A 21,548-nucleotide genomic window follows, 5' to 3' on the forward strand; every position below is an offset into this window, starting at 1 on the left:
GTGATCGTTTCCCTCTATTCGACATTGGTGAGGCCTCATCTGGAGTACTGTATCCAGTTTTGGACCCCACACTACAAGAAGGATTCTGTGGCCTGCGTTGTGAAGGAGGTCAGACTAGATGATCATAATGGTCCCTTCTGACCTAAATATCTATAATATCTATAAGGATGTGGAAAAATTGGAAAGCGTTCAGCGGAGGGCAACAAAAATGATTAGGGGACTGGAACACATGACTTATGAGGAGAGGCTGAGGAAACTGGGATTGTTTAGTCTGCGGAAGAGAAGAATGAGGGGGGATTTGATAGCTGCTTTCAACTAGCTGAAAGGGGGTTCCAAAGAGGATGGATCTAGACTGTTCTCAGTCGCAGCAGACGACAGAACAGGGAGTAGTGGTCTCAAGTTGCAGTGGGGGAGGTTTAGGTTGGATATTAGGAAAAACTTTTTCACTAGGAGGGTGGTGAAGCACTGGAATGCGTTACCTAGGGAGGTGGTAGAAACTCCTTCCTTTGAGATTTTTAAGGTCAACCTTGACAAAGCCCTGGCTGTGATTAATTATTTGGGGATTGGTCCTGCTTTGTGCAGGGGGTTGGACTAGATGACCTCCTGAGGTCCCTTCCAACCCTGATATTCTATGATTCTATGACTTGATACTGAACACTCTGCAATTCAGTTCAGCAATTTTTTTTTTCTGGTAGAGGTTGGAGGTCTGGGGTTAGCTTGCTATGGAGTTTTAAGATGGTGGCTCTTCCACTACGTTAGAGGTTCTTTTTCTTTATCTCTGAAATGATTCTCTTCAATAAGTGGTGATTCACTGAACTAGCCCTGAAGCTGCTGTTGAAAGATCACTATTCAAAAAACATCTGTGCCAGCAAGTACCAGGAGAGGGGCCTTCACATGCTGCTTTCACTTGATATTTAAACTAACTATAATCTCAGATATTTCCAACATATACTTCATACTAGCGGTCTCTTTTGATGAAGAGCCAAAATGTGTTAATTAATATTACTGCTTAATCTAGACAAATATTTGCACTTGACTTGTGCACTTTCACTCCATGGAATATACAAATTTAATCCTAGTGTAGCTACCTGTACAAGGATGCTCAGACAGATTTTGAATTATTAGAAGCAACTCTTGCAAATTCATCAGGAATTTTATGATATTTAGTATTTTTTGTCAAGTCAGTTCCTGCAATTACATTAGAATCTCTGCTTTATAAAGAAAATCACGTTTCTAACCTTCATGGTTCTAGAGAAAAGCTTGAAACCATGAAGCATACAGGTTCAAAATGAAAAAAGGCAAAATGCCCCAAAGTCTATTATTATTATTAAAATCTTATGATTTTGGGAAAACTGACTCATGATTTTTAAACATTTGAGGTTCACAAAATAATAGAAGGGTCCAAAATTCAAAACCCTGCCACAAAAATTAAAGTCCTTCAATCAAAATAATGTTGTTAATACTTTGATCTAATTTCTCAAAACATCTTCAGAAATCATCAGATGAACAAATAAAAAGAACATACTGAAATGCTCAAATTCAATTCTCTGAAAGGCATCATACATTCCCTTTTCCCCTTCCCTTTCCTCTTGAATTAAACTACATTAATATAGTAATACACAGCCTGAATGTTGGTTTGGGCTATGGGCTGCTACAGAGGAAGTTGCATTTCTACAGGATCACATAAAGGAAGGAAGACAAGGAAAGTACTAAACACAGAGTGAGTGAAGCATATAGAGAATGAGAAGATAAAGCAACAGAGAACTACAGTGAGTTAGTCCAGACAGAAACTAAAAGGGAATATATTTTCTTTATAAATATAACAAAAATTACCCTCCAACTCTTGGTTTTATTATCAAACACACCTTTTGATAGCAGGTCAGTTCAACAATTTGGTTCCTATTTCTTAGCCTTATTTAAAATTACACCATTGACATCAACTGAAGTGTGTAGCGGAGTATTTAATCAATTGCTTAAGAAAAAAGAAAACTTACATTATTACCAATTCTCTCACACAAACACAACTAACATTTCAAGAAATCATAAGTTTAACTTACTTTAAAATTACATCACAGTGAATTTGCTTAGTATATTGGAAAATATGTTTCAATAGTTCTAATAGGTGGCAATATTTCTTTGCACAGTTTGTGTAATCAAAATTCTTTCATCTCAGCAAAGGTGAAATTATTCCAGTATCTGAAATTGCTTTTTCACAATTATACATATTCTAAATATGAATAATCATTTTAACCAGTATTAATTACTAATATATTTTCTGGCCCAAGCAGAGAGATGAATCCAAGCAATACTATTTGTGTGTAGTTAGTTCAATTATCATAACTTACTGTAAAATGAAGAGCCCTTTCTGCATCACCAGAAGTATCAGATCTTTGCACTAAAGAGTCCTAAATAAATTCTGCTGTTATGCAACATCCACAAAAAATGTTTCCAATGTAAGTACCGTAAAAAAACCATGTACACAAATACTGGAAAGAGAGACAAAACTGAAACAATAACTGACAATTGCATTGTGTAGAGGGAGAAATAGCTAACTTTGCAATCAGTAAGAATTATGTATGTAAATGAACATTCAGATCCTTTCTAAATATGATACTTAGCTTCAACAGTAGATTCCATCTTCTCATTGTTTTGAAGTTTTAGAAAGTAAAATTTTCAAGTACTGAATGAGGTAACAGCCAAACAACTCATTACAGTCAATGGGATTCCTGTGGCTAAAACGTCACATGATACTTTGAAAAGATCTCCTTCTACACTTTCCCTGTTCTACTCTTTAATATTACTCATTAAGGACTATGTACAGGATTTAACACCTTGTGTGACTGCAGGCCCACAGTTTGTGGTTATGTGGTCACAAAGGCTGCTCCCTATTTCAGTGGATTTCTACACTCTCGGCAGTATCCATTAAGCAACTGCCCAATACTGACCCTTTCCAGTGGTGAATTCAGATTCCGTCTAGCACATGTGCCAACCAACACATAGGTTCTTCATCAGTCGACGGAAGATTAGAAGCTAAAAGCTCCTTTGCTGACCACTCAGAAACAGGCCAGTCAAGGACAAAGAGGGTTGTGCAGTAATTATTCAGGCTGAAAAATTCCCCTTATTTCAGCTCCAAACAATCAAGTGAAGAGGAAACAATAGCCATTTGATTTTTCAATATCAGTGACAGCTGGGGCCTCCCTGACTGCCCTTCTCCATGGCTCAAGGGTATAAAAGACCCATCCTCTAACTAAAGGCTTGATTTTTAAACAGACCTGGTACTGATGGCTAATCCCATCCTTCATCTAGATAAGGTCTTATGGATGTTCTCCACCTGTATTGTTGTGGTTACTCACAAAGTGTATTAAATCCATCGAATCGGAGAGACAAAAAGAGGAGAAACAGTTGTGCACAAAACCCAGATACGTTGTTTAGGGTGGGTTTACACTAAAAATACTTGCGTGTCAGGGGACATGGCTGTTCTCTATTGCAGCTGAAATCTGAGTCCATTGTGTAGTATAGTATAGATCAGGGGTGGCCAACCTGTGGCTCCAGAGCCACGTGCGGCTCTTCAGAAATTAGTATGCGGCTCCTTGGATAGGCACTGACTCTGGGGCTGGAGCGACAGGTGCCAACTTTCCAATATGCTGGGGGGTGTACACCGCTCAACCACGGCTCTGCCACAGGCCCTGCCCCCACTCCACCCCTTCTCTCCCCCATCCCCTCCCTTGAACCTGCAGTGCCCTCGCTCCTCCCTCCCTCACACAGAGCCTCCTGCATGCCACAAAACAGCTGATGGGAGGTGCTGATCGGGGGGGCTGCCAGTGGGAGGGAGCCGCTCGGAGTGGGGGGAGTTGATGGGGGGCTGCTGACGTACTACTGTGGCTCTCTGGCAACCTATATTGATAAATTCTGGCTCCTTCTCAAGCTCAGGTTGGCCACCCCCGCTATAGATGGAAACTTAACTATCATCAAAACTGAGCAAATACTTTGGCACCACCAAACGTAGCACATTCACACAAGGAAGAAGAGCTGAGAGGAGAAAGTTCCCCAAAAGGGAAACCTGTCTATGGGATGCAGCTAGAATGACGAAAGCCAAAATTATTAGTTCAAAATTTGAAAGAAAATTTTCCTCGGAAGAGCTTTGTGGCAGGAATTAATTTCCTGGAATTTTCCTCAGAAGAGCTCTGTGGCAGGAATTAAACCTGCCTGCTGCTGTGCAGGTGGAACTGGCAGCTGGAACTTTAGGGAAATCATAGGCAACAAGGGAATGCCTACCAACAAATCTGGTCCTGCATCCAGGCTGAAGTACCCGTTGTAATGGATGTATGCTCTTTAGCATAAAGAAGAACTGTTCTTTCATGCACTTCTGTTCAGATATTCTGTCTGAAGTGCTTCACCAGTGGTTTGAAGCATGTAAAAATGTATACGCTGGAACGTTCAATGATTTAGCCTGGATCAGTGAGACAGCTGTTCTGTATAGTATACAGTCCTGCCTACACTATAAAAATGGAACTGTGCTTTCACAGTGTGAGGGGGCAGCCATTTTTTAACACAGTCATAACACAGACTGACCATTACCAACATGACACACAAGCTCTCAACCCACACCTCAAGCAACTCCACAACTACTTGCTAATGATATTTCTCCCTGACTTGCTCTTTCTTTTCACCTTTCCTGTGTAGGTCACTGGTTGGCCAGCCTGAACCATTTTCAATTTTAAAAGCATTCTAAAAACATTTTTATATAGAGGCTTAAGTCCTTCTGGTTTAATTCTTAATTATTTTCAAAGAAAAATTACATATTGAAAGATGATTCTTGAAAGTTTAAGATAATGGAGATCTCATTTTAGACTAAATGTATTCCATATTGTCGTCTCTGGATTTTGGGTGGTGAAACACATGGAAAAATTATAGAATCTGGACTCTATTTTTTTCTAATTCAATATTTTGTATCATCTTTTCCACATTACATAATCCACTAAGAAAACCAACTCACAGAATCTGTAGTTATTATTTGTACTCAGGAGTATTCCACAGTAATTACTAGTTTGTTTCCAAAATCATTGATTTTCACAAAAAATTTAATAGTTTTTGTTGTTGGTTTTTTTACCTCTCCTCCTATGGTAAGTAAACCAGGTGAATCAAGCTTCCGTTTCTTCCGTGGACCAATAGCTGCCAATGCAGTTAGGTTGGCATCCCTCTGCCTCATCTGTGCTAGTTCTTGTTGCTGCATCTATTATAGGGAAAAATATATAATTTTAAATTTCATTCACATATCAAATGTTACTCTCAGGCCTGAACATGCAAAGTGGTGAAAGCTGAGAGTGCCCAAATGTCTTGCGGTATCATGCTGTATATGGCTATGCCAGATCTTAACAACTCAAACATGCAATGTCAGGGTGAGATTTTCAAAAGAATCACAGTGGCTTAGGTGCACAAATCCATTGGTTTCCATGGGATTTCTTCTCCAAATCACTGAGCTTCCTTTGAAAATCCCACCCTTAAACACTGCCATTTATTTCATTGGCAAGTACTATGTACTATACACCTTCAGACCATGACTTCTATGAAGACTAAGTACAAATAAAAAGCCAAAATAGTACAGTAATTCAAACACTTCCTTTCATTTCAAAATCTGAAGTTTATTTTGACCATTTCACCTACACTTAATATTCATTTTAAGAAAGTACTCAAAAATTCCTATATCTGAACATTAGGAAAAGTTTTTTCTGGCAACATGGTAATGAAAAGTTAAATTTCCAATTACTATAAGGAATTAGGGTTTAGTTAACATCAGATTTAGTCACGGACTGGAGGAAGGAAAGCAACATACTTGATCTACAAGTCAGATACTATTTGTTGCAAAAAGGGGAAGAACAGAAAATAGGAAAAAATATTTCTTTGGCAAAGAAAGAGAATGCTTAAAATGTAGTATACTTAACGTTTTAAATCTGGTTATTCTTTGACACCTTCTCCTACTGTGAATTTAAGTTCTATTGTCTATTTTGCAACTTAAAGTTTGCATGATAATTTCAACACAAAAATTATACACATCCATACAACTCAATCATCCATAGGATAAAGGAATTAATTAAATGCCAAAGTGAAACATGAGCATAATGTCTATATTGTAGTGCAAAGGTCTATATGTACTTCCCTTTGCCAACTCATATTAAGTTTTTAGCTCAAATATCTTTGGCTGTCTTCCAGATTAAATGCCAGTTAGATAGACCTGCCCGCTTACCCTTTCAAGGTAGATAGGAACAGTGGTGAGCTCTAATCATTTACAAAGGTCATGATTGGAAGCTAGCCCGTAAGCAGTCATTTAAAATTCGATTGATCCCTATTTGTAGTCAGGGAAAGAAAATGGACATTTCAGCTGTATTGTAATTATGAGGCTTCAAGGCAACTGTAAATAGATGTGCAAATCTAGATACTGGCAAATACCTCAGAGAAGAAATTATTACTATAGTAGAACACATAGCCAGGAAAGGTTGAAGATAAAACTGCATATAAAAAAGATCAATCATCTTTTTGCTAATTTGCCATGCTCACCAGCCTATAAGGGTTATCACAATTATCAGAAGTCTGCTGAATATTTAAGTTAGGGCCAGCTGGCTTAGCATGATCTCAGACAAAAGCGTGAAGCAGAGGGCTAACCCAGAATGTGAAATTTTGAACTGGAGAAGAGTTTTAATTTTATGGGAGGTTACAGTAAGGAATGCCTTATGAAAGGCAACTGACATAATACAAAAGATATTATTCAAATACATCATTCAAAGTTGGAATTCCTAGACCAACTGCACCTAAGTCCTTTCTTAGGCAAATGTACTGTTTTGTATTACTGTATACAGTGTTAGCGTGAATGTTTAATATATGCACATAATATGATTGAACAGGTGTTCTCGGAATCATAATTCAAAATTCCTTGTCTTTTGTACAAGCACATTCTGAACCACTCTAAACATGGCACTGCTGTAGATTTTGCATAGTGGGGAAAATCCTTCCTTACCTCTAAGTCTGCCAAGTGCCCCAGAGCTGTTTCATAGAGCAAACCTGGACAGATTTGGGAGCCTGCAAAGTGGATCAGCATCCATTTATTCCTTAGTTTCTTTGTCCTTTCATTTGTATTGTATTGTGTCCTTAGCCCAGTGGTTCTCAAACTGGAGGTTGGGACCCCCTCAGGGGGTCGCGAGCTGTCAGCTTCCACCCCAAACCGCAGTTCACCACCAGCATTTATAATAGTGCTAAATATAAAAATAGTGTTTTTAATTTATAAGGGGGTTCACACTCAGAGTGTGTGAAAGGGGTCACCAATACAAAAGTTTGAGAACCACTGCCCTAGCCTCCGTTTGCAAGAAGCTGGGAATGAGCAACAGGGAATAGATTACTTGAGGATTACCTGTTCTGTTCATTCCCTCTGGGGCACCCGGCATTGGCCACTGTCAGAAGACAGGATACTGGGATAGATGGACCTTTGGTCTGACCCAGTATGGCCGTTCTTATGTATTTTTTAAAATGAAAAGAACGATAGCTGACTGCTTGATATCATAGAGCAATGTGCCTAGTGTGTTTATTTTAATTACCACAATTTTGACTGTTATAAATAAACACAAATAAACACACAGAGCATGTGCAATTGACTATAATACAAGACAAAGTGTGGTCCAGTCGATATGATACCAGACTGAGAGTCAAAGGACATTGGTTCTATTACACGGACCTGTTCTGTGACCATGAGCAAGTTACTTCACCTCTCTGTGCCTGTTTTCCCTCCCATCCTTTGTCTATGTTGCGTAGACTATAAAATTTGCAGCCAGGGATTGTCTCTTACTATGTGCCTTATTTATACTACCTACTATAATGGGGCCCTGATCTCATTTGAGATCTCTAGACATTACTACAATACAAACAAACAAACAGTACATTTCCAGTTGTGAAACTCCAGATACATACACAATACAGTTCGTGACCATCTGGCTCATCAGTTCACACCTTAGTATCCTGTAGGAGAATACTGCATCCCACATATAACTATTCCTTTTGTATGCATCCACTTCAAATATGTTCAAGACATTTGCCATCAGTGAGATGCACAAGTTAAAATTTTAAAAATAAGCTGCTTAGTTTAAAAAGTGGTGACATGTGAAACTGGTGCTGTATAACTCAGAACTCTCAAAAATCTTTAAAAAGTCATCTTTGAGATGTAATATGAGAAAATAAAAGTCAAAGGAGATCATTTAAAAGTTTGCATTTTCTGAAAACAGCAGCTCAATGAAATTACATTCTCAACAGTATCTACAAAGTCACTATCATTACATTATGATTACCAGAATAGGCCTTGATCGTGCAAATGGCATTAACTTTACAAACAAGTCCTCCCATTGACGTCAACAGAACTTTTTACAATGCGTAAAGTTAAGCACAGAGGTCTCTTCAGGATCAGGGCCTTTGGTGCCATCTTTGTGAAATTTCAGAAAATACTTTATAGTAGTAAACCAGCTCATCATATATATTTTTACACTTTTCCACATTATATGGATATTTAATATTAAAGACCAGAGCTTCATTTTCACAGACTTTTACATCTAAATTTATATTAGAAACCCAAGCTAGATTATTCCCTTTGGAATGTGAATGCTGCCATTATTTCTTCCCCCATTCCATCAATCCCTCCCCCTCCATCTCATTACCCCACCCCTCCCCTTTCCATCCTTTCAGCCCTATATTTAGGACATAAACAAACATGCTAATCTATACTATACGAGAAGAAAAGCTTGTTCCTATACAGCTGTCCTTCAACATTTATAAATTCATAAATCCAGTTCATTTTACAGCATTTTAGAAGTATTAATCACTAATAGTGCCTTAAAAGTTTAAAAATAAAACATCTTTTCATGAGCCTTTTACCCTTTTCTGTCTGGCCAAGACTAATTTTTTGTGTGCTTTGAATGCAGCTGAAATTTACTTGGCTTTGTTGTTGTTGTTATTTAACAACAACTTTAACGTACAGAAGTCTTTTTTTACATGAAAGCATCTTTCTAGCATTGCTGGATGAAAACAGCACTGAGGACATTTCTCATTACTTAACTACTGCAAAGCCAGCAGGGAGAGCACAAAACATCGTTTTGTTTTCCTCACACAACTGTTCATTATATTATTTTTAGTTTCTCAACAAAGAAGTGGCAGATTACAAATACACCATATTTAATATCAATCACAACTCTGCCCATCACATTATTATAATTGTGAGAAAGGCTGTAATTTTGGCACATGGCATGAACAAGCTGATAGCGCGTCTACTTGAGATGTCAGTATTACCACTGCTTACTAATTATTTTCACAACACAGGAATATATGCCATGGTTATTCATGTTGTGTTTTGGAAATAATTTTAGAACAAGAATTTTAATTCTCTTCTGTGCAACAACAGATAATATGGTGGTGATAGTTCTAGAAATACTGATAAATAATTCAATTTTAAATGTAAACGGATGCCTTACATTTTTATTTTTTCTTATATTTTGCTATTTCTTCTACTGGCACGTCACATAACCAGTAAGAAGATGAGATGAGTGAGATGAGAATGGGTTTGTTTGCAAGACTTTTTTTCCAAGAACCAAAAACTAATGTTACTACATCCATATATGAAATTGTATATTACATACTGAGAAAATACAATGGCCTAAGATTACTCTCCAGTGTAACTCTACTGATTTGTAGTAGATATGAATTTGGCCTGATGTGGCATTCACATGATTGTCTGACCCTCTGCAAGTGAAGACTACAGATATGAATCCAAACACTTTTTATAATTCTGAAAATGAAATAGCATGACTGCTGCTAGAATTCCTACTGCAGACAGATGGTTTTCCCTCTTGAGAGAATGGGAAAGCAAATATCCCAGGAGGTGGAAACCAACAGATTTCAGGTCTTCTGGGATCTGTTGAGGTTAACTATGCAAAAATACTAGTGAGTTTCACCTCCCGAATTTCAGAGCTTGTTAAAAGACAGATGTGAGTTAGATGCTTCCACCAAAATTAGCCAGGAATTTATATTTCAATGTATCTCATTTTAATGTGTGTCATAAAATATTCCTGAGATATTATAGTTATATATATCTCAGGAATATTTTATGACACACATAACAAGATGGACCTGTTAATTTTATTTTTATTCAGTACATTTATTAACAAGCAATACTGGAAGTATTTGTTGAAAATAAAAATGCAAAATTATTGTTTTTACAGGGGTTACCCACTTGATCTCACATTTTATGCACCCAAATCACTGCAGTCAGGTAGCTAGATGCCTCCATGCAGTGACTGGCACCCACAATTATTTCCTCTTAAAAATCAATATCATTTAGTTAAATGAACACACATTCTAGATCACAGGCAACTTTAAAAATACAGCTATTATTTTGAGTTAGCACCTAAGCTCCATGAGCAAAGTTAATATTTTGGAACATGGTGCTTATGTGTTTCTGCACCAATACACACTGATAGGTAGAACAATCTAATAACAAATGTAGACGCTTGGCTGAATACACATTCATTTGGTTCTGATTATTATAAATTCCCAGTCATTATAGGTATATTCTTTCATACACTGGTCCATATCCTGGTCTTGGCACATCCACACTCTAGCCACTGAGGTCTAAGTAGATCCCAAGAGAGAGCTCCATCAGGATTGCCAATATAGTATTATCTTGTCATCTAACCCCACCACTACCCAGGATGGGGATGGACTCCATAATGCTGATTCCTACTAGTAGCAAAAAGACAGCTCACGAAAGCTTATGCTCAAATAAATTGGTTAGTCTCTAAGGTGCCACAAGTCCTCCTTTTCTTTTTGCGAATACAGACTAACACAGCTGCTACTAGTAGCAGTAATAGTAAAGGTTTATATTATGATAGCACCCAAAGGCTTCATTATAATTTGGAACCCCATTGTGCTGGATGGGTTCCAAACACAGAAAAGAGAATTCCTGATCTATAGGGTTTACAATCTAAAGATACAAAACAGCTGAAGGGTAGGGAATGGGGATATAATACACAAGCAAATTAATATGGTGAAGAATTGGTCCCAGGTTTATTAGTTACACGTATTGCAGACATTTGCTGCTGCTTCTTTTTTCTTTTTTTTAACTGGAGGTAGAAATGGGGAGGAAGGGATCAGGAAAAGGACAAGTAAAGAACAGTTACTGTTTGTCATTTGTCTTAGCCCTGGTCTATACTATGAGTTTAGGTTGGATTTAGCAGTGTTAGATCAGTTCAGCCCTGCAGCCGTCCACACTACAAAGCCATTTTTTCCAACTTTAAGGGCTCTTAAAACCGGTTTCTGTAATCCTCCCCAACAAGTGGATTAGCGCTCAAATCGACCTTGCTGGGTCCAATTTGGGGTAGTGTGGACGCAATTCGATGGTATTGGTCTCCGGGAGCTATCCCAGACTGCTCCATTGTGACCGCGTTGGACAGCACTCTCAACTCAGATGCACTGACCAGGTAGACAGGAAAAGCCCTGCGAACTTTTGAATTTCATTTCCTGTTTGGCCAGCGTGGCGAGCTGATCAGCACAGGTGACCATGCAGTCCCAGAATCGCAAAAAAGCTCCAGCATGGACCGAACGGGAGGTACTGGATCTGATCGCTGTATGGGGAGACGAATCCATGCTATCAGAACACTGTTCGAAAAGACAAAATGCCAAAATATTTGAAAAAATCTCCAAGGGCATGAAGGACAGAGGCTATAACAGGGACCCGCAGCAGTGCCACGTGAAACTTAAGGAGCTCAAGCAAGCCTACCAAAAAACAAGAGAGGCGAACAGCCGCTCCAGGACAGAGCCCCAAACATGCTGCTTCTATGATGAGCTGCATGCCTTTCTAGGGGGTGCCCCTACAACTACCCCAGCCCTGTGCGTGGTCAATGGACTCTCACATAACAGGGATGCGGATTTTGGGGACGAGGAAGATGAGGAGGAGGAGGTTGAAGCATAGCAAGCAAGCGGAGAAACCGTTTTCCCCGACAGCCAGAAACTGTTTTTCACCCTGGATCTAGTACCCTTCCAACCCACCGAAGGCGGGCTCCCGGACCTAGAAGGCAGAGAAGGGACATCTGGTGAGTGTAACTTTGTAAATATAATACACGGTTTAAAAGCAAGCGTTTAACGATTAATTTGCCCTGAAGACTTGGGATGCATTTGAGGCCAATACAGCTACTGGAAAAGTCTGTTAATATGTATGGGAATGGAGCGGAAATCCTCCAGGGACATCTCAGCGAAGCTCTCCTGGATGTACTCCCAAAGCCTTTGCAAAAGGTTTCTGGGGAGGGTAGCCTAATTCCGTCCTCCATGGTAGGACACTTTACCACGGCAGGCCAGCAGCACGTAGCCTGAAATCATTGCATGACAAAGCCTGGCAGCGTATGGTCCCGGTGTTTGCTGCCATTCAAGCAACATCCGTTCTTTATCTCTCTGTGTTATTCTCAGGAGAGTGATATCATTCATGGTCAACTGGTTGAAATAGGGGAATTTTATTAAGGGGACATTCAGAGGTGGCTGTTCCTACTGGGTTCTTTGCCTGTGGCTGAACAGAAATCATACCTGCTGCTAGCCACGCAGTGTGGGGAGGGGTGAAGCGATCATCCCAGAGAATTGGGTGGGTGTGGGTGGGGTGGTTAGTTGGGTTTGTGCTGAACATTAACCCGAAAACTGTAGCCCCTCCTTTTAAATGGCCAACCCATTTTAAAGGGCCAACCCAATGGGTGCTTGGTATGTGAAATGAGGGTGCTGCTGTTTGAAACCATTCCCACATGTTAGGAAGGTTCAAGAAGCCAAAAGACTGTGGCTTACCATGTCTGCCTACAAGCCAATTTCTGTTGCTCGCCGGCCCTGCATGAGTGATCTCTCACACCATACCGGCAGGCCCTCAATATAAGAGGCAAAATGCGACCTTGTAAAGAAAGCACACATGCTATGTAATGTTAGCAGCTTGGTTCACCATGAAAGAGTCTACCCATTGTTCTCTAAAATGTCTCTTTTTAAAGACTAATCTCCCTTTTTCCCCTCCCGCAGCTGCAAATGTTTCATCGCTCCACATATCAACTCCGTCCCAGAGACTATCAAAGATTAGAAGCCGAAAAAAAACGCACTTGCGATGAAATGTTCTCTGAACTCATGCAGTCTTCCCACGCTGAAAGAGCCCAGCACAATGTGTGAAGGGAGACAGTGTCAGAGTCCAGGAAAGCACAAAATAAACTAGAGAAGAGGAGGGACGAGCGAGAGGAGAGGAGGTAGGATGCATTGCTGAGGCTACTGGAAGATCAAACTAATATGCTCCAGCGTATGGTTGAGGTGCAGGAAAGGCAGCTGGAGCACAGACCGCTGCTGCAGCCCCTGTGTAGCCAACCGCCCTCCTCCCCAAGTTCCATAGCCTCCTCACGCAAGATGGCCCAAGCACATGGTGTGGGGGCCGCTGGGCACCCAACCACTCCACCCAGAGGACTGCCCAAGCAACAGAAAGATGGCATTCAACAAGTTTTGAAGTGCAGTGTGGCCTTGTCCTTCCGTCCTCCCCTCCTCTAACATCCCACCTGGTGCTTCCTTCCTCCCCCATCCCTCCCAGGCTACCTTGGCAGTTATCCCCCCATTTGTGTGACGAATTAATAAAGAATGCATGAATTTGAAACAACAACGACTTTATTGCCTCTGCAAGCGGTGATCATAGGGGGGAGGGGAGGGCGGTTGGCTTACAAGGAAGTAGAGTGAACCAAGGGGGCGGGTTTTCATCAAGGAGAAACATTCAGAATTTTCACACCATAGCCTGGCCAGTCATGAAACTGGTTTTCAAAGCTTCTCTGATGCGCAGTGCGCCCCGCTGTGCTCTTCTAACCGCCCTTGTGACTGGCTGGGTGTAATCAGTGACCAGGCGATTTGCCTCAACCTCCCATCCCGCCATAAACATCTCCCCCTTACTCTCACAGATATTGTGGAGCACACAGCAAGCAGTAATAACGATGGGAATATTGATTTCGCTGAGGTCTAACCATGTCAGTAAACTGCGCCAGTGCACTTTTAAATGTGCAAATGCACATTCTACCACCATTCTGCACTTGCTCAGCCTATAGTTGAACAGCTCCTGTCTACTGTCCAGGCTGCCTGTGTATGGCTTCATGAGCCATGGCATTAAGGCGTACGCTGGGTCCCCAAGGATAACTATAGGCATTTCAACATCCCCAACTGTTATTTTTTGGTCTGGAAAGTAAGTCCCTTGATGCAGCCATTCCCACAGACCAGAGTTCCTGAAGATGAGAGCGTCATGTATCTTTCCTGGCCATCCCATGTTGATGCTGGTGAAACGTCCCTTGGGATCCAACAGTGCTTGCAGCACCATTGAAAAGTACCCCTTTCGGTTTATGTACCGGCTGCCTTGGTGGTCCGGTGCCAAGATAGGGATATGTGTTCCATCTATCGCCCCACCACAGTTAGGGAATCCCATTGCAGCAAAGCCATCCACTATGACCTCCACATTTCCCAGAGACACTAACCTTGATAGCAGCAGGTCAGTGATCACACTGGATACTTGGATCACAGCAGCGCCCACAGTAGATTTGCCCACTCCAAACTGATTCCTGACTGACCGGTAGCTGTCTGGCGTTGCAAGCTTCCAGAGGGCTATCACCACTCACTTGTGAACTGTAAGGGCTGCTCTCATCTTGGTATTCTGGCACCTCAGGGCAGGTGAAAGCCTGCCCCATTGCCACCAGGATGGCCAAATTGCCGGGGCCTGTACTTTGAGAGAAGTCTGTGTCCATGTCCTCATCACTCTCTTCACCGCGCTGCCGTTGCCTACTCGCCTGCTTTTGCAGGTTCAGGTTCTGGTTCTGGATATACTGCTGGATAATGTGCGTGGTGTTTAGAGCGGTCACAACTGCCACGATGATCTGAGCGGGCTCCATGCTTGCCGTGGTATGGCGTGAGCAGGAGAGCAGAGTGGCAGCGGAAGTGGTGGGTGGATGACGATGCTGACAGCAATATGGCGCCTGCACAGAAAAAGGCGCGAAACAATTGTCAGCCGTTGCTGTCACGGAGGGAGGGAGAGGGGAGCAAGGGGTAGGCTGGCAGCAGACGGCGCAGTACGACCGCTAGCTGTCATCGTCTCCTGGGTGCTTGCGGTGCTGCTGGCTGGGAGAGCAGCCTGAAGCAGAATGGCCCCCTCAAGAATTGAACTCGCAACCCTGGGTTTAGCAGGCCTATACTTAAACCACTGAGCTATCCCTCTGCCAATATTCCAGACAGGACTGAATCTCCATTAGACAAATCTGAAAGAAGAGAATGACTTGAGTCGCTCCCATTTATGTCCAGGCACCCAACAGACCTTACCGAGGTCTGCCAGGAGCACCCATGTCTGCCCAGGCACCCCGACTGACCTCACAGAGGCCGGCCAAGAGCACCCAGGAGACGACGAGGACAGATACCAGTTGTACTGCACCCTCTGCTGCCACAAGACAATGAGCTGCTGCTGTGTAGCAATGCAGTCCCACGTCTGCCAGCACCCAGGAGACATACGGTGACGGTGAGCTGAGCGGGCTGCATGCTTGCCGTGGTATGGCGTCTGCACGGGTGACCCAGGAAAAAAGACACGAAACAATTGTCTGCCGTTGCTTTCACAGAGGGAGGGAGGGATGGGGGGCCTGATGACATGTACCCAGCACCACCTGTGACAATGTTTTTTGCCCCATCAGGCACTGGGATCTCAACCCAGAATTGGTTGGCAGAGACTGCAGGAACTGTGGGATAGCTACGCACAGTGCAACGCTCCAGAAGTCAACGCTAGCCTCGGTACTGTGGACGCACTCTGCCAACTTAATGGTCTTAAGTGGGGACACACACAATCGACTGTATAAAATCGCTTTCTAAAAAATCGACTTCTATAAATTCGACCTAATTTCATAGTGTAGACATATCCTTAGCCATAATCAGAAGAAAGAGGAATAGTTACTATTTGTCATTTATCTTAGCCATAATCATAAGGCAGGGTTTTATATACCTTGTGGAATCACATTGTGGAGGGATTTGAAGGGAGATAACGTAGTGGCTGGGAAGTCATTGGAGTGCTTTTCTTGTTCATTAGGGACAGCACGGGAGAAAGAGCAGCAGTATTAACAGGAGAAACTGACTGTTGAGCAAGTAAAGGCTGGCAGAGTGAAGGTGGGAGTCGATGTCTCAGTAAGTTACTAGGTCATTGAAGCTGGTTGGGGCTAAGCTATGAAGAACATTAAAAAGGTAAAGACTGTATCTGAGGCAGACATAAAGATGGAGCCAGGGAAAAGACTGAGAAGGGGTGGATGTAGCCAGAGTGACAGAGGCAAGAAGATGATTTTAGCAACATCATAGTTTTAAATAGACTTGAGGACAGCAAAGTTGCAGTTGTCAAAACCAGAAAAGAGGAGGCTGCAGTAGTCAAGACACAAAACGTTGAGAGCTAGGACAAGAATTTTGGCTGTGTAGACAGACAGGAAAGGCCAGATTTTAGAGATGTGTGTAAAAATAGTTGCAAAGAGTTAGAAGCTGCCTGAACAGAGTCCAATGAGAGGCAGGAGTCTCAAACTTTAGCAAGCCAAGGACCCGCATTTTGATTTTAAAATTTTCGCAGACACCCAAGGCCCCTGCTCAGCCCCAGGCCCCTCCCCCACTCCACCCCTTCCTCCAAGGCCCCACGCTAGTGGCGTAGCCAGCATGGGATATTTGGGTGGGCCCCGACATTGGATGAGTGGGCAATTACAGGGTGCGGATGCTGAGAAGGCAGGAGGAATGGGGGGCCCACCTTCCTCCACCTCCTGCAGCTGACCTTGTGCGGCGCTGTCATAAATATAAAGGGAAGGGTAAACACCTTTAAAATCCCTCCTGGCCAGAGGAAAAATCCTTTCACCTGTAAAGGGTTAAGAAGCTAGGATAACCTCGCTGGCACCTGACCAAAATGACCAATGAGGAGACAAGATACTTTAAAAAGCTGGAGGGAGGGAGAGACAAAGAGTCTGTCTGTGTGATGCTTTTGCCGGGGACAGAGCAGGAATGGAGTCTTAGAATTTAGTAAGTAATCTAGCTAGATATGCGTTAGATTACGATTTCTTTAAATGGCTGAGAAATTAAGCTGTGCTGAATAGAATGGATATTCCTGTCTGTGTGTCTTTTTGGAACTTAAGGTTTTGCCTAGAGGGATTCTCTATGTTTTGAATCTTATTACCCTGTAAGGTATTTACCATCCTGATTTTACAGAGGTGATTCTTTTTATTGTTACTTCTTTTTTACTGTTTCTTCTATTAAAATTCTTCTTGTAAGACCTGAATGCTTTTTTCATTGTTCTTAAGATCCAAGCGTTTGGGTCTGTGGTCACTTATGCAAATTGGTGAGGATTTTTATCAAACCTTCCCCAAGAAGTGGGGTGCAAGGGTTGGGAGGATTTTGGGGGGAAAGATGTTTCCAAACAACGCTTTCCTAATAAAATAAACCCAGATAAACGTTTGGTGGTGGCAGTGGAAGTCCAAGGGCAAAGGGTAAAATAGTTTGCACCCTGGGGAAGTTTTAACCTAAGCTGATGAAAGTAAGCTTAGGAGGTTTTCATGCAGGTCCCCACATCTGTACCCTAGAGTTCAGAGTGGGGAAGGAACCTTGACAGGGGCAATGGATGGACCCCCTGGCCAGGGGCTCCCCAGGCGCACACCCAGTTCCAAGAGGAGACATTGCTCTGCAGCGCGCATGGCTCCCAGCTCCCTTCCAGGTCCCACCACTCCACGCCAGGCCAGCTCCCTCAGGCAGCAGTTTTGGAAGATCTGCTCTACTGCTGCCGGCCACTCGCTCCCCCTCTTCCCAGTGGCAGATTAGCCACTGGGCCAACCCGGGGCCCCAGAAACATGGGCGCTCCCGTGCTCGCACCCACTCTGCCCGCAGCTCCTGCTGGAGAGTGGGATGGGAGCACGGGGGCTTGCCCTGCTCTGTCTACCCACCCGGCACTGCACCCTGGGAGCAGGATCGGGGCACAGGGACTTGCCCAGCTCCGCCCGACTGAAGCACTGGTTGGGTGAGCAGAGTGGTGCAAGCCCCCATTCAGTGACAGGAGAGTCGGGCAGGCGGAGCGGGGCAAGTCCCCCATTCCCTGGCCCCACTCCATGGCAGGAGCACCAGGTGGGTGGGCGGAGTGGGGCAAGCGCAGGGGCCAGAGCAGAGCCGGGGCTGGGCCTGAATGTTAAATGGGTTAGCCGTGGCCCATCCAGGCCCACCCATGGCTGTGCCTCTGCCCCCACATACGCTCCACCCCACCCCTTCTCTTCCCCGCCTCATTCCGCCCCATCCCCCAAGTGTGCCCTGTCCCCACTCTTCACCCTTCCTCCCAGGTCCTCTTGCACACCCCTGAACAGCTATTCTGCTGCATGCAGGAGCCACTGGGAGGGAGTGGGAGGAGTTGTTCCACGGCATGCAAGAGGCACATGGAGGGAGGGAGGGAGGGAGGAGTTGATCAGTGGGACTGGCAGCCCCGGACATGACTTGCAGACCCCCTGGGGTACCCTCGCGGACCCTCCGCAGACCCCAGTTTGAGAAATGCTGTCCTACAGCATATCTTTTTTTTTTTAAAATCCAATCTTGATTTAAAGACTGCCAGTGATGGAGAATCAACCATGACCCTTGGTAAATTATTCCAATGGTTAATTACCTTTCAAAATTTTGAGACTGGAAATAAGGCATAACTTGTCTAGCTTTAACTTCTAGCCATGGAATCAGGTTATCCCTTTCTCTGCTAGGTTGAAAAGCTCCTTATTAAATATTTGTTCCCCATGTATATACTTACAGCCTGTAATCAAGTCACCCCTTGATCTTCCCTTTATTAAGCTAGGTTGAGCTCCTTGAGTCTATCACTATAAGGCATGTGATGCTTAAAGGGTACCCAAGATTGTGAAGCACCTTACTACCACCTACCATTAGCATTAGGTGTCTTGTCTGTGCCGGCTGTTCATCAGCTTCCCGAATCCACCAGCCTCTGGCAACACATTACCTTGCAGGACTCGCTTTCTTTGTACAGGTTAGCAACAGAACCAGTGTTGATCCCCCAAGACACTCCAGTAGCTTAAGCATACCCTTTCCCAGAGCTCCAACCTTGTGGGCACTCAGGTTTACAGTTTATCAATCAAACAGATTACAGTTTATCAACATTCTTCTTCAACTGTGGACACCAGAACTGGACACAGTATTCCAGCAGCAGTCACACCAGCTCCAAGTACTGAGATAAATAACTTCTCTACTCCTACTCAAGAGTCCCCTCTTTATGCATCCTAGTATCCCATTAGCTTTCTAAGCCACAGTGTCACACTGGTAGCCCATGTTAACTCCCAAATCTTTTCCAGAGTCAGTGCTTTCCAGGATAGCGTCCCTCATCCTGTAAGTATGGGCCTACAGTCTTTGTGCCTATATATTTAGTTGTATTAAAAATGCATATTATTTGCTTACGCCCAGTTTACCAAGTGATCCACATTGCTCTGAATCAGTGACCTGTCCTCTTCATTATTTACCATGCCACAATTTTTGTGTCATCTGCAAACTTCACTGGTGATGATTTTGTGTTTTCTTCCAGGTTACTGATAAAAACATTAAATAGCATAGGGCCAAGAACCAATCTCTGTGGGACCCCACTCGAAACACATCCACTTGATGATACCTTATTTCCAATTACATTTTGAGACCTATTAATTAGTCAGTTTTTAATCCATTTAATGTGTACATAACAAGTATAGCCCCAAAATGCCCACCTCTAACAACAATGTTCTATATGCAATTTTCAAACATAATGTGGTCAAATAAAAAATAACTATCTCCACAACAAAGCTATATGCTGCCCCTCTGCGAATGTTATTCCTGTGACTAAATGAAATTATCAGTCTGTCAGCCATGATGGCTATAGGTCTAGTCAAAAGAGATCATGACTTTATTGTACTGGATAAGATATATTTTTCTTTCCCACGAGCCTCTAACTCAAAAACTGTTGAAAATTATTGCTTAATACTATAAAAAATTCACCTTTGGGCAGAAACTAAGCTCGGAACATTTGAGCCCCGAAGGTGAATGTTTCACAAAGTAATGAGCACCTGAATACTGTTTTGGAACCTTAATTAGAGCAGTTGCGACCAGATGTCACCACTGCTATAGACCCATGCAGCTTGTTACTTCTGGTTCCATTAACATTTGCTCCATTATTTTAGTGAGAATATAAAATTACATTTATGGTACAGAAATTGCTAAGTGCAGCCTTGTCTTTTTTTGTATACCAGTACTCCCTATGATTTTCTAAAGTCAAGTACCTCAGCTCATTAACCATGATTTTTCAGAAAATAATTATCAGTGAAACATGAAGTGACCTGAAGAAGAACTCGATGTAAGCTTAAAAGCTTGTCTCTCTCACCAACAGAAGTTTGGCCAATAAAAGATATTACCTCACCCACCTTCTCTCTCTAATATCAGTGAAACAGTCATTTAATTTCCTTAGTTCCATAGAGCAACAGAGCTATACAAACTTTCCAAGACTTTCCTTAACTGCTCTTTACTAATAGCTTTAAAAAAAGTCAGGGTATTCTCAATTTATAATTTTCCAAACTACTTTTAAAAAATCTTTTTGAAGTCATTTTTTAAAAAGGAATTCATTATCAGATTTTTTTTAGTCATTTTAAATTGTATGTCTCTTCATTTATTAATAGGCTGACTTTCTCTCTAGTACTACTTTATTCCCAAAATATTTATAAATGCTTTTCTCATTTCCCTTAGTCCCTTTGATTAACACATGTTATTCTGCGGTTGCCATTGGTTTTTCCTTGCAATCAATTTTGTATATTTTTGCTTGGTTGCCTTCCTGATTTTCTATTTTCAGCACTATTTCTTTTTAACTTAAGATCTTTGAGTGGTCATATTTACAGCCACATTAACTCCTACTTACACCATTCCTTCTTTAACACAGGAAATGTACCAGTAATTTGTTGCACCTTAATTATAGTATCTTTCGGGTTTTCCCAGATGACTTCTAGAATGGTGGACTTTAATACTTCTGTCCATTTGACCTTGTTCACTGGATTTCTTTAGTCTTCAAAATTTACTTTCTTGAATTCTAATACACTTGTACAGTTCATCTGCATGCTGAATTCAAGTTCATAGTTACCAGTCCCAATCTTCTCTATTATTCTCTCTTGCTTCCTTCGTTTCCAGGTAAATCAGTATGAGTACCAGTAGATTTTGGATTGTTTCTCATTTAGTCAGAGTCTTCACTTTTTGAATCTTAAAATAATCTTCTATGTTTCTTAAGAACCTCTTTTATTATGCATGTTTGGTCAAATGTGTTACTCAACAGATAACTGGGGTAATTAAATTCCTCGTGTACATGGTACCTTGTGGTTTTGAGTACAATGATATCTGCTCCGGAATTTTAACCCCATGTTCTTCATTGCTGAACTATAGCTTTCTTGCTGTGTTACATAACCCTCCACCACTATTACTTATACTCTATCTCTTAA

General features: G+C 42.2%; 1 protein-coding gene across 1 annotated transcript in view; it reads right to left on the reverse strand.

Annotated features, from left to right (window-relative positions):
* LOC141996592 (transcription initiation factor TFIID subunit 4-like) overlaps positions 1-21,548 on the reverse strand; it is a 187,394-nt gene that overhangs the window by 56,157 nt on the left and 109,689 nt on the right. The window contains exon 14 of the mRNA XM_074968744.1: positions 5,111-5,233. Coding sequence (XP_074824845.1) covers positions 5,111-5,233 — 123 coding nt within the window. The remainder of the gene's footprint in view (positions 1-5,110; positions 5,234-21,548) is intronic.

Source organism: Natator depressus, chromosome 12 (assembly GCF_965152275.1).
Source record: "Natator depressus isolate rNatDep1 chromosome 12, rNatDep2.hap1, whole genome shotgun sequence".
Taxonomy (NCBI): Eukaryota; Metazoa; Chordata; order Testudines; family Cheloniidae; genus Natator; species Natator depressus.